Below are 13,367 nucleotides of genomic sequence, written 5' to 3'. Positions count from 1 at the left end.
TTTTCACCTTCCCCCTCTGCCCTCTTTCTACACTCTTGAGCTAACAGACTCAGAGAGTTTGAAGTTGGAGGCTGTAAACCTGAATTAATTTATCACGCCAGCAGGGGCTGCTTCTCCTAATTATTAGTGTTTAATTGCTGTTGCCAGGGCTCTAATTATCCTATTGGTGATGCTTCCATCTGTGTATGTACCTTGTAGTTGTATCTTTTAGGATTACTGTTCCTTTCCCTGTGGTACGTAACAGGCTGGAGACTCTCCAAAGCCACCCAGATCATAGTTTCCAGTGGTGAGAAGGATGAGAACACGCCTGTTCTCGCATCAGTGGTGAAGCAGAGGGGTAGGACCTTGCGACCCGGCTCCCTCTGTGGCTTATTTGCTTTCCTAGTGCTTGCTTTCTGACTGCTGAAATAAAATCATGCCTTACGCTAGGATTTTAAACCGTTTATTTTATATATAAAAATGAGGAATAAGGATGTCTCCGTCTTAAGGGCACCGCTTCCAGCTTGCTCTTGTTTGAGGAATGTTCACAGTGGTGGGGGGAGATGCAGCAGCTGGGGTTGGGGTCTTAAGGGTTCTTAACAACCAGGGAATCGTAGCAGGCCACCGCGATGCCCCCGATGAGGTTCAGGAACTCCTGGAAGTCAAGCTTTCCATCGCTGTTCAAATCGAGTTTCTTCATCATCCTGTCCACCACACCTGGGTCTTTCTGGTTCTGCAAAAGACCAAAGAGACGAGGATTGATGTCTACCTCGAGGCAGAGGTGGCCTTTGCTGAACCCTCTTGCCCTGGGTACAGAACTGCAGCTCTCGGGCAGAGGATTTGGCAGCTGGAGGTAGAATCTGGTCAGGCCAACTCCTGTCAGGCCATACTCTGGCTTCTGGTGGGAGCAAGCTCTTCTCATTGCCCACCCCAGAGTGCTGCTGGGGTCGGAGGCTTTGATTGCTCTCCACGGGGCTGTCATATGTGCTCCAGGAGCCACTTTCCAGCCTGGGTTTTGCTCACCTTTGTGAAGGCAGCCAGCTCGGTGTTCATGAAGGCCACAAACTCCCTCTTGGAGAGTGTGCAGTTGTCCCCTTCGCGTCCCGCATAGCGCTGGAAGACGGCCAGCAGGGACTCGATGCAGCGCTCCGTCTCCGTGGGCTGAGGAACAAAAGCAAGTTCAGGTGAGCGCTGCCGGCAGCTCCGGGCTTCTGAGAGAGCAATCCGACTCTATTTCTGGAGCTAAAGGAGGGGGCCTCCTGCTTTTCTTGGAGAATCTCTTATGCCCAACCTGTCCAGCTGCATTTTTCTTGGGTATTAATCTCTCTGGTGCCTTGCACAGCGCTGCGGGATGAACCCAGGGGAGTGGCTCATGGAAAATCCTTGGGGAGCTGTCAGCTCCCAGCAGAGGAGTGCCGTGGCCTGGCAAGAGCTTTGTGCTGCAGCTGCAGCTTGCCCTCGGTTTTTCCATGCTCTTGGCATGACTGGGGCTGCTCCTCTGGGAGGAAAACCCTGTCCTCTCCCCCCTTTCCGTCTGCCTGCCTGGACAAAGAACAAAGTCTGAGTCATGAGAGGAAAATGTGGCAGAGTTGACTCCCCCGACTGCTGCCTCCGGGTGGGGATGGAGCCTGGACCTTCTCCAGTGGGGGTGGACAAGAGGGATGTGAGGCTCTTTTCCTACCCCATGGCTCCTGTCTTTGTGAAAAAGGAGACCTGGGAGGAATCCATCCTTCCCTGCCCAACCTCAGCTTCCTAAGGACTCCCTGCCACATCCTTCCCTGCTTGGGGCTCAGTTCTGCCTTTTTTTTGGTTAACGGGAGAGGAGCTGAGTTCCTTTTGCCGTTAACTCTTGGCTCCTTTGCACCCTCCTGCCCGGGGATGGGGTGATGGAGGCAGAGCCTCAGCCCCAAATCTGATGAGGGGCGATGGAGTGGCACGAAAGGAGGGGAAGAAAGGGGGTGATGGGAACACCACCCCTGCAGGGACCCTTTCCCCCTCCCTCTCTAACTCTGCACCCTCTTCCCACACCCAGGCCCCATCTTTGGCAGAGATTTAGCTCAGCTCTTGGCATCGGCTGCTCTTTCCTGTGCCAAAGCATGTCTCGCCTTCGGCTTGTGGGAAAAGCTCCTCTGCCCTTAGGGACCCACATCTCCCTCCCGCTCCCGGGGTCCCGGCTCGCTCACCATGGCTGAGGGGCTGAGGAGAGGGGGTCTCGATCCTCGGCACGGCGATGCTGCGATGTGGCACAGCGAGAGTTGGAGTGGTTTTGAGCCTCAGCCCACAGCCACCGCCCTTGGAGGCGCAGCCAGCGCCCAGCCCTGACTCAGCCCCTGGGCTGCGTTGGGCAATCGCCGCTCTAACGGCAGATCTGGACCTGCCTGCGGTCTCCAGGACTCCGGAATGTGCTGGGCCCCTCCTCTGCACTCTCCATCCCTTTCCCTCCCGAGTATTATTCTTTACAGTTATTTACACTTCTATTTTCTCCTTGTTTGTTTTCTCCTCTTAATCCTTTGCTATTTCTCCTTTTATTTCTCCCCTAGGATCAGGACTAAGCCCCCTCCTCAGGCTCCTTTGCTGCTACCTGGAGCATCCTCAGCCTTTCCTTTTGCTCGGATGAGATTTGGGCTGTCTCGGCTTTTCCGATGAGGCCAATAGAACCACAGGAATATGATTAGATAGAGGCTGATAGACTCATGAACTGATTTGGGTTGGGAAAGACCTTTAAGATCCTCAAGATGAGAGGGAGGTGAGCCGGCAGCGTTCTGGGGCTGCTCACCCTTGGGTGCTCTCTGCCCCCTTCGCCCCGGCCAGTCCCAGCTGCTGAGTTTGCTGTTAATGCCTTCTAACCCTCTTGTGGTGTAAATGGGGGGAAAGGCAGCCCCGTGGGGCTGGGAGCTGGTTGCAACTGGGATTTGGCCCCAGTGGTGCTGGTCTGAGCTCTTTGCTGGGCTTGGATTCAGGTGTGCTGCTGCAGAGACCCTGGAAAGAGGGAGACAGGGAGGTGGAGGTGGGCCAGGAGGCACCCAAAGGGTAACGGTGCACCTAAATAGCTCGGAGGGAGCAGGATGGGGGCTGTGGGGCTTGTGCTGCTTGGAAACCACCCCATGGGCTGTGATGCCCGGCCGCTCCCCATCTGGCAGCAGCCAGAGGAGCTGCTCAGACATGTGGAGTTTCCCCGTGGTAGCACAACCATCGTGTGGTTACATCACCCGGCTCCACGCCTTTGTACCGGTGCTGATGCTTGGGTTTCCCTGTGACTCCCAGCAGTGGAGAACTTCAGGGGCAGCTTGGGGTGATACGAGCTTGGGGTCTGGGCCACCTTCCAGGGATGGAGCTCTTCAGGAGATCCCGCTGGAGACTCTGACTCAACACGGAGCACGAGAAAGGGAAGCAGAAAATCAGGGGGCAGCTGTCCCCAATATATTTTCCTTTCTTGCCCTAATTTCTTGCCTCCAAGCTCTCCTTTTCCCCTATTGATTAGGTGAAAAAGGGCTTTTCTCCTCCCGCTCAGCCCCTCCCAGACTGGAAACTGTTCGGTCCATGTAAATCAAAGGGATTTTCCAAGCCTGGGAGCTGAGGGCAGGAAGCCTGCGCTCTTCTCCTTGGGTTCTACGCTTCCACCAGCATTTTGCAAACTCCCGTCTACACCCTGAACAGTAAAACAGGAGCCGGTAGGAAAGGTAAGGATGGATTCCCCCGGGGACGCGGACCTGCCGCGTCCTCCCTGCAGCCGGTTTGTGTTTCTCAGAATCATAGAATGGGTTGGATTGGAAGGGACCTCCAAGCCCATCCAGTTCCACCCCTGCCATGGGCAGGGACACCTCCCACTGGCTCAGGGGCTCCAAACCCCATCCAACCTGGCCTGGAACCCCTCCAGGGATGGGGCAGCCACCGCTGCTCTGGGCAACCTGGGCCAGGGCCTCCCCACCCTCACAGGAGAACATTCCTCCCCGAGATCTCATCTCAATCTCCCCTCTTTCGGCTCAAAACCATTCCCCTCATCCTTCCCCTGCACTCCCTGATCCAGAGCCCCTCCCCAGCTTTCCTGGATCCTCCTTCAGCACTGGAAGCTGCTCTAAATTCTCCCCAGAACCTTCTCCACGTGGAACAACCCCAACTCTCTCAGCCTGTCCTCGTACAGGAGGTTCTCCAGCCCTCGGATCATCTCCGTGGCCTCCTCTGGACTCGCTCCAACAGCTCCATGTCCTCCCTGTGCTGAGGACTCCAGAACTGGACACAGGACTCCAGGTGAGGTCTCACCAGAGCGGAGCAGAGGGGCAGAATCCCCTCCCTCGCCCGCTGGTCCCACCGCTTTGGATGCAGTCTGGGCTGTGTTCGGTTTCTGGGCTGTTTGTGTGTTTGTTCTGCAGTTTCTCGCTGCTGTCGGCGTGTTGGCAGCCAAGGCTTTGGCTCCAGTTGCCGACGGACCATCTGTACTGCCATATGTTTGCCACCAAGATGTGTGACTGCCATGTGCACGATGAGGACACCGCTGAGAGCATCGTCCCGAGCATCCGCCTGTCCCTGGCCGGGCCAGACCCTTCCGAGTCCCTCCGGCAGCGGTCGAAAACATCACCGGCTGGTGGCTGTGGTGAGGTGCTGCCTCTTGAGTTCAGTGTGGACTTGAGGTGCCCTCGGTCCTCCTGACCAGCTCTGTTATCAGTGAGGTTGCGTTTAAGAGCGGAACGCAGATGGTGCTGGGGTTGTCCTCCCTTCTCTGTCTTCTCGCAGAGCTGCAGCCCCACCTGCTGCTGAGGGAGCTGATGCCATCGTGCCTCCTAAACCATGGCCTGAAGTGCCACAGTTGCAGGTTGTTTGAACCCCTCCAGGGATGGCGACTCCACCTCAGCAGCTTCTGCCAAGGCTTCACTCTGTTTCACTAAAGACATTTTCTCTAACGTCCCATCTAAATCTTCCCTGGAGCAACTTGAGGACCTTTTGTCTCATCCCATCACTTGTTCCTTGGGACCAGAGTCTGAGCCCCACCTGGCTCCAGCCTCCCTTCCAGGAGCTGCAGGGAGCGATGAGGTCTCCCCTCAGCCTCCTCCTCAGGTCCCTCAGCCGCTCCCACAACCCCTGTTCTCCAGCCCCTTTCCCAGCTCCATTCTCTTCTCCTGAAGCACTTCAGCCCCTCAAGGTCTTTCTTGGAGTCTGAGGCCCAAAATTGAACTCAGGATTTGAGGTGTGGCCTCACCAGCACCGAGTCCCTCTCCTACTCTTGATGGCCATACCATTCTCCTACTTGGAGAGTCCTACTCCCCGTTGCCCACCTGGCCAACAGGTTCAGCCGCTGTTGCGCAGCATCCCCAGGTCCTTTTCTATTGGGCAGCTTTCCAGCTGTTCTTCCCCAAGTCTGGCGTTGTTATGACCCGAGTGCAGGACCAGGAACTTGACCTTGTTGAACCCCATCCCATTGGCCTTGGCCATCGCTCCAGCATGCCCAGATCCCTCTGCAGACCCTTCCTGCCCTTCAGCCCATGGATCCAGCCTGGCCAGAACCCTCTGAAACGTCTTCCTGCCCTCCAGCAGATCCACACTCCCACCTAGTCTGATGTCACCTCCAAACTGAGGGAGCACTCAAGGACGAAGCGTGGCAGCGGGCAGTGCAATCATCAGCTCTTTATTCTGTTTTTTTCATGCAATACATCAAGGTGAAGAAGAAAGAAAGCCCCAATCCACCACCACCACTACCCTGCAGCACCCACAGCATCGTTCGGCTGCTTCAGAGTCTCCATGAGGCTGGAGCTGGGATTCTGCTCGGCTCTCAGGGGAGCAGAAGGCCGTAAGCATCGTCAAAGGTGGGTTTTCTCCAGCCTTGAGGATTTTCTGGTCCCGGAATGAGTTGCGTTGCACAACAGAAGCCGACAGGAGAGTCAGGCACGGGGTGAGGGAGACGCGAGTGCAGTGAGATGCGGTCGTGCCGCAAGGGATGACAAGGACATAAAGGACCAAGAGATCCAAGGAATCTAATTAGAGCGGAAAAGTGACTAAATACTGTGTTGAGGTGGGTAGACAGAATGCAGGAAGGCAGAAGGTACAGATCCTGGGTGAAGGCTCTGCCTGCCGAGCTGCTGAGGATTTGCTAGAAGAACCCCAAACCCACTTGACACCCTCACAGAGTACCCCTCAACCCTTTTGTGGTGAACTCTTCTGTGCCACCACATGGTAATATCCTAAACTGAAAGGAGAGAGTAGAGGGAAGCCTCAAACAGACTTGGAGGACCTCCACCAGCTCCAGGGAGAGGACTTCCCCTTAAGATGCCTTGTCTGTGTCCTCAGCCTCCCGTGAGACTTGGGGGGCAGGGGGACCCTGGCGCTGCTTGGTGTGATGACGTGGTTCCTCCTCCTGTTGAGGCTGAGAATCACTCACTTGCTGGGATCTTCTCTTGGTGGTCTCCTCCTGCCGCAGCTGTCGGCCCTTCACTGGTGGGGCAAGTTCTACATCCTCATGGCAGTGGCTGGCTTCATCTTTCCGGGACGGTTGAGGACGGCTCTTTTCAGCAGCTTCCCGTGGCTCCAGAGTCTGGGGCAGAGGTGGGCATCTCTTCCTTTCCCTGTCCTCACGCTCCCTCACCTGGAAGCTGGATTCAGGCTCCTGTGGGACACTCTCCCTGGCAGCTTTTGATCCATCTCCTTGGGGTTGATGTTCCTCTTCCAGGTCAGGCATCGTGGTGCGCCGGCTGTCACTCCTGTCCTCCTTTGTCTTTGCCAAGCCAGGGTCATCCTTAACACCATCCATCTCGAAGGCAGAAGCCCGCTGAGCTCCTTCTTTCAGCTCTGGTTCAGACTTCTCCTCCAGCTCATCAAGACGCCCTGTCTTCTCCTTGAAGCTAGAAGCTGGGGTACCACCTTCCCGTGGTCCTTCAGGCTCTCCTGCTTCTCTCTCATCCCTCTGAGGTCGTGGCTCTGGGGCGTTGCTCCTGTCACGCGGGGCTGCCAGCGGCTGGGGTGACACGTAGCACTTCTTCACATAGATGGGCGGCCCCTGGTCGTTAGGCTGGTGGCAGACGATCTCGTAGGTGGTAGCTTCAGGGTCGTTCAAATTCTGGATCACGTGGATTAAGTACGCGATGTTCTCAGCCTTGCAGGATGGAGGGAGGACCTGCACCTCTGGCTGGACATCGGGCTCAGCGGGGATATAATGGACCCTCACGTCAGAGACAGACGCCGGCTCTCCTGGAGGGCTGTCGCTGTCATCTACCTCCACGGTTCGGTAGAGGAACTTCTCGGGCCTTGATCCTTCGCCTTTGGGGACACGGCACCTGTTTGGATCACACACCCCTTCCTCAGGTAAAAGCCTGCGGCTCTGGCACTCCTGGTCTTCTAAGGGTTCACCGGGGCTGCTCTCACGTGGTGCCTCATTTATTTGACGGCGGTACAGAATCTCTCTCTCCTCATCTTCTTCAAGTATCTGCAGGTTGCTTCTCTCATGGGCCTCTCTGTGGGATCTAACGCCACGTCGCTCTTCCCGTTCATGTGTCTGGTGGCTGCAGCGCTCAATGACCTCCAGGTCCTGCCCTTGCTGGCAACTGATGGTCCTCTCCTGCATGGACTTTTCCCTCTCTCTTCCTTCGTAGGACCTGCTCTTGTCCTCTGGTTCTCCCCTCTCACGGCGACAATCCCTCCTTTCCACACCCTCTCGTGGCTCCACTTCCTGGGACACACGTTGGATCTTCACATCGGCTTCTGCTGCTGCTACTGCAGTCTCTCGGGTTCTCTCGTACCTCACTGACTCGCGTTGTCTCCTTCCATCATCTTGGGGATCACGTACTTCACGTTCATGTCTCTCGCGTATCTCTTTCCTGTCAGTGGTGGCCTCTCGCTCTTCCCTTTCACGTTTCTGGCGGCTGCGTTGCTCAATGATCTCCAGGTCCTGCTCCCGCTGGCGACTGATGGTCCTCTCCCCCACGGGCTCTTTCCTCTCTCTTCCCTGGCAAGTCCTCACTTCATCTTCCGGTTCTCTCCTCTCACGGTGATGAGCCCTCCTTCCCGCATCTTCTCGTGGCTCCACTTCCTGAGACACGCGTTGGATCTTCACATCGGCCTCTGCTGCTGCTACTGCAGTCTCTCGGGTTCTCTCGTACCTCACTGACTCGCGTTCTCTCCTTCCATTATCTTTCAGGTCACGTATTTCACGTTCACGTCTCTCACGTATCTCTCTCCTGTCAGTGGTGGCCTCTGGCTCTTCCCTTTCTCGTGTCTGGTGGCTGCGGCGCTCAACAACCTCCAAGTCCAGCTCTCGTTGGTGACTGATGGTCTTCTCCCACACAGGCTCTTCTCTCTCTCTTCTTCTGGAAACCCTCTTCTCATCCTCCGGTTCTCTGCACTCACGGCAATTATCCCTCCTTTCCACATCCTCACGTGGCTCCATGTCCCTGAACACGCGTCGAATCTTGACATCGGCTTCTGCTGCTGCTACGGCAGTCTCTCGGCTCCTTTCATACCTCACTGACTCATGTTGTCCCCTTCCATCATCTTCATGCTCATGTGTTTCTACTTCACGTCTCTGTCTTGTCTCTCTCTGGTCAGCGGTGGCCTCTCGCTCTTCCCGTTCACGTGTCTGGCGGCTGCGGCGGTCAACAGCCTCCAGGTCCTGAACCCACTGGCGACTGATGGTCCTCTCCCACGTGGGCCCTTCCTTCTCTCTTCTCCAGTAAGACTTCCCCTCATCCTCTGGTTCTTCTGTCTCACGGTGACCATCCCTCCTTTCCACATCCTCACGTGGCTCCACTTCCCGGGACACGCGTTGGACCTTCACATCAGCTTCTGCTGCTGCTATTGCAGTCTCTCGGCTCCTTTCGTATCTCACTGACTCACGTTGTCTCCTTCCATCACCTTCACGCTCGCGTGTTTCCTCTTCACGTCTCTCACGGGTCTGCTCACTGCGTCGCTCAATGATCTCTAAGTCCAGATCTCGTTGGCGACTGATGGTCCTCTCCCACACGGGCTCTTCCGTCTCTCTTCTTGGGCAAATCCTCCGTGCATCCTCTGGTTCTCCCCTCTCACGGTGATGATCCTTCCTTTCCACAACCTCACATGGCTCTATTTCCCGAGACACACGTCGAATCTTCAAGTCAGCTTCTGCTGCTGCTACTGCAGTCTCTCGGGTTCTCTCGTACCTCACTGATTCACGTTGTCTCCTTCCAACGTCTTGGGGCTCATATATTTCACGTTCACGTCTCTCGCGTATCTCTCTCTGGTCAGTGATGGCCTCTCGCTCTTCCCTTTCACCTGTCTGGCAGCTGCAGCGCTCAATGACCTCCAAGTCCAGCTCTCGTTGGTGACTGATGGTCCTCTCCTGCATGGGCTCGTCTCTCCCTCTTCTTCTGGAAACCCTCCTCTCATCCTCCGGTTCTCCCCTATCGCGGAGACGATCCCTCCTTTCCACATCCTCACGTGGCTCCACTTCCCGGGACACGCGTTGGACCTTCACATCAGCTTCTGCTGCTGCTATTGCAGTCTCTCGGCTCCTTTCGTATCTCACTGACTCACGTTGTCTCCTTCCATCACCTTCACGGTCGCGTGTTTCCTCTTCACGTCTCTCACGGGTCTGCTCACTGCGTCGCTCAATGACCTCTAAGTCCAGATCTCGTTGGCGACTGATGGTCCTCTCCCGCATGGGCTCTTCTGTCTCTCTTCTTGGGCAAATCCTCCATGCATCCTCTGGTTCTCCCCCCTCACGGCGACGATCTCTCCTTTCTATATCCTCACATGGCTCCACTTCCCGGGACACACGTCGAATCTTCACGTCAGCTTCTGCTGCTGCTTCTGCTGTCTCTCGGGTTCTCTCGTACCTCACTGATTCATGTTGTCTCCTACCATCATCTTGGGGACCATGGATTTCACCTTCGCGTCTCTCGCGTGTCTCTCTCAGCTCCCCTCGCTCTTCCCTTTCACCTGTCTGGCGCCTGCGGTGCTCAATGACCTCTAAATCCAGCTCTCGTTGGTGACTGATGGTCCTCTCCCGCACAGGCTCTTTTCTCTCTCTTCCCCAGAAAATCTTCCCTGCATCCTCTGGTTCTCCCCTCTCATGGCAACAATCCTTCCTTTCCACATCCTCACGTGGCTCTGCTTCCCGGGACACGCGTTGAATCTTCACGTCAGTCTCTTGGGTTTTCTCGTACCTCACTGACTCATATTGTCTCCTTCCATCATCTTGGGGCTCACGTACTCCACGTTCACGTCTCTCACGTATCTCTCTCTGGTCAGTGGTGGCCTCTCGCTCTTCCCTTTCACGTTTCTGGCAGCTGCGGCTCTCAACAACACCCAAGTCGGGCTCCTGTTGGCGAATGATTGTCCTCTCCTGCACGGGCTCTTCTCTCTCTCTTCTCGGGCAAATCCTCCTCTTGTCTTCTGTTTCTCTCCTCTCATGGGGATGATCCCTCCTTTCCACATCCTCACGTGGCTCCACTTCCCGGGACACGCGTTGGACCTTCACATCAGCTTCTGCTGCTGCTATTGCAGTCTCTCGGCTCCTTTCGTATCTCACTGACTCACGTTGTCTCCTTCCATCACCTTCACGGTCGCGTGTTTCCTCTTCACGTCTCTCACGGGTCTGCTCACTGCGTCGCTCAATGACCTCCAAGTCCAGCTCTCGTTGGCGACTGATGGTCCTCTCCCACACGGGCTCTTCCGTCTCTCTTCTTGGGCAAATCCTCCGTGCATCCTCTGGTTCTCCCCTCTCACGGTGATGATCCTTCCTTTCCACAACCTCACGTGGCTCTATTTCCCGAGACACGCGTTGGATCTTCACATCAGCTTCTGCTGCTGCTGCTGCAGTCTCTTGGGTTCTCTCGTACCTCACTGATTCACGTTGTCTCCTTCCAGCGTCTTGGGGCTCATATATTTCACGTTCACGTCTCTCGTGTATCTCTCTCTGGTCAGTGGTGGCCTCTCGCTCTTCCCTTTCACCTGTCTGGCAGCTGCAGCGCTCAATGACCTGCAAGTCCAGCTCTCGTTGGTGACTGATGGTCCTCTCCTGCATGGGCTCGTCTCTCCCTCTTCTTCTGGAAACCCTCCTCTCATCCTCCGGTTCTCCCCTATCGCGGAGACGATCCCTCCTTTCCACATCCTCACGTGGCTCCACTTCCCGGGACACGCGTTGGACCTTCACATCAGCTTCTGCTGCTGCTATTGCTGTCTCTCGGCTCCTTTCGTATCTCACTGACTCACGTTGTCTCCTTCCATCACCTTCACGCTCGCGTGTTTCCTCTTCACGTCTCTCACGGGTCTGCTCACTGCGTCGCTCAATAACCTCCAGGTCCAGCTCCCGTTGATGAACGATGGTCCTCTCCTGCATGGGCTCTCTCCTCCTTCTGCCATCTCGTTCTTCCCGGTCCTGAACCCAACGGATCTCTCTCTCACTTTCTGGATAATCAAGATCCTCTTCCTTGTTCTTCTCTTCTTCATAGCCATCTCTTTCTGACTCACAGGTGTCTTGGTACCTGAGGTCTAGTTCTAGCGGTTCTTGTACGTATGACTGATGTGGGCACCTGGAGTCCAGGCATTCAGGCTCACGTGGTTCCTGACTGCTGTATTCAACTTCTTTTTGTTCCAGCTCACGTAGTTGGTTGCGGTTTCTCTCTTCTCTGAGTAATACAGGTTGATGTGGCTCATTGTTCCTTCCTCTATCTGTTTCTTGTGGCCACTGGTTTCTTCGATCATCTGCTGGCACTGCTGGCTCTTGGGGCTGACGGCTACTCCACCGGTTTTGCCGTGGTTGAGGTTCTCGGGTCTGGCTGCGACTCCTCACATCGGCCCTTTGCTCTTGTTGAAGTTCCTCTTGATTTTGCCTCTCATCTGCCTGCAGTCCAGGCTCGTTTTCTCGCAAGCTTCTGCACTCACAGAGTTGTACATCTCTTCTGTTGGCCTCCTGTGGATGACCTCTCCTCTGTTTGTCGCGTGGCTCTTGGCTTCGTTCTTCATATTCCTGAGAGATGGCCTCTCTCGGCTCGCTGCTTCGTGTTGCATCGTTTCTCCTTCTCGCGTTACGTTGCTGGTGGTGATTCCCTCTTTCCTCTCTTGTTTCAAGCTCGTTGACCCTGGTGTCTCGTTGCAGCTCAGGTTCACAGGGGGGATGGTGGTTTCTCTCACGGGTTTGTTGTTCCTCCTCCTGGAGGTGCTGACGCCTCCCTCTGATATTGATTTCAGGCTCTTGCAGTGTCTTGCCACTGGCTGTCAGCTTTGTCTTCTGCAGAAAGAGTGGTCCTCTCGGCAGGTACCAGTAGCAGGCCTTGGCCACTCGGCACACCAAAAGCAAGAACTCATTGAAATCTATTTCTCCATCACCATCCCACTCCAGAAACCACAGGATCTTGTCAATCGTCTGAGGGTCACGTGGCTTCTGCAGGGGGAAAACACAAGCCCAGGGTTTTAGCCTTCCTGCTCCTTGTCAAAGGAGACAGGGACAATTGCAAGCTTTTCTCCTTCCATCTCTTGTGCTTTTATAGCTCAGCAACAACTCCATGATTTTGTTCTCCATTTTCTTGTTCCTTCCCTGGCTGCTGCTAACCAGCTCTAACATCCAGGTCCCTCTGGATGCCATTCCTGCCCCCCATCATGTCAACTGCACCACATGGCTTGGTGTCATCGGCAGAATTGCTGAGAGTGCCCTCAGTCCCACCACCTGTCTCCAAAAATATGCTAAAAAACATCTGTCCGACCCATGAGGAACTCCATTTGTTACCAGTCTCTATTTGGACACTGAGCAGTTGACCACAACTCGGTGAGTCCGTGCACTCTGGTCTTGGCCGCAAGCCCTGCCCCTCGCAGCCGTACTCACCGCTATGACATCTGCAAACTCCGTCTGGATTAACTCTTTCATCTTCCTTCGGCTGAGTTTGGAGTAGTCTCCATCTTCCTCCGCATATTTTTGAAAGACAGTGATGATGGTGCAAATGCTGTCTAAGAAGCACATCTTCCTGCAGATTCAAGCAAGCCTGCAAGGAAAGGAAGAGACCTAAGGATGGGAGAGTCACCCACCTCTGAAACTGAAAAGAGGATGGAATTGCTGGGGTCAGACCACAGAATCATAGAATAGTTTGGGTTGGAAGGGACCTTAGAGATCATCCAGTCCCACCCCTGCCATGGGCAGGGACACCTCCCACTGGCTCAGGGGCTCCAAACCCCATCCAACCTGGCCTGGAACCCCTCCAGGGGTGGGGCAGCCACCACTGCTCTGGGCAACCTGGGCCAGTGTCTCACCACTTTCCTGTTGAAGAAATTCTTCCTGATATCCAGTCTAAATCTGCCCCTCTCCAGTTTATACCCCTGGTTCCGTCACCACAAGCCTTTATGAACTGCCACTTCCCAGCTTTCTTGGAGCCCCTTCAGGTACTGGAAGGTCACTATAAGATCTCAGAACCTTCTCTTCTCCAGGCTGAACAACC

At 55.3% G+C, this 13,367-nt stretch overlaps 2 protein-coding genes across 2 annotated transcripts; both read right to left on the bottom strand.

Moving 5' to 3' along the window:
- Positions 1 to 426: 426 nt before the first annotated feature.
- S100A11 (S100 calcium binding protein A11) lies at positions 427 to 2,322 on the bottom strand. The gene is made up of 3 exons (XM_054050621.1): positions 2,163 to 2,322; positions 1,003 to 1,140; positions 427 to 712 (listed from the first exon to the last, which is right to left on the bottom strand). Exons 1-3 carry the CDS (start codon positions 2,163 to 2,165, stop codon positions 566 to 568), a joined length of 288 nt encoding a protein of 95 aa, XP_053906596.1. The 5' UTR covers positions 2,166 to 2,322; the 3' UTR covers positions 427 to 565.
- A 3,910-nt stretch (positions 2,323 to 6,232) lies between these two features.
- On the bottom strand, positions 6,233 to 13,343 carry LOC104059564 (trichohyalin). Its single transcript, XM_054050634.1, has 2 exons — positions 12,761 to 13,343; positions 6,233 to 12,322 (listed from the first exon to the last, which is right to left on the bottom strand). The coding sequence occupies exons 1-2, from the start codon at positions 12,893 to 12,895 to the stop codon at positions 6,233 to 6,235; spliced, it is 6,225 nt and encodes a 2,074-aa protein (XP_053906609.1). The 5' UTR covers positions 12,896 to 13,343.
- Between the last annotated feature and the right edge of the window lie 24 nt (positions 13,344 to 13,367).

Source organism: Cuculus canorus, chromosome 28 (genome assembly GCF_017976375.1).
Source record: "Cuculus canorus isolate bCucCan1 chromosome 28, bCucCan1.pri, whole genome shotgun sequence".
NCBI classification, from domain to species: Eukaryota; Metazoa; Chordata; class Aves; order Cuculiformes; family Cuculidae; genus Cuculus; species Cuculus canorus.
The sequence above is the reverse complement of the archived record's forward strand: the minus strand, read 5'-3'. Positions and strand labels throughout refer to the sequence as shown.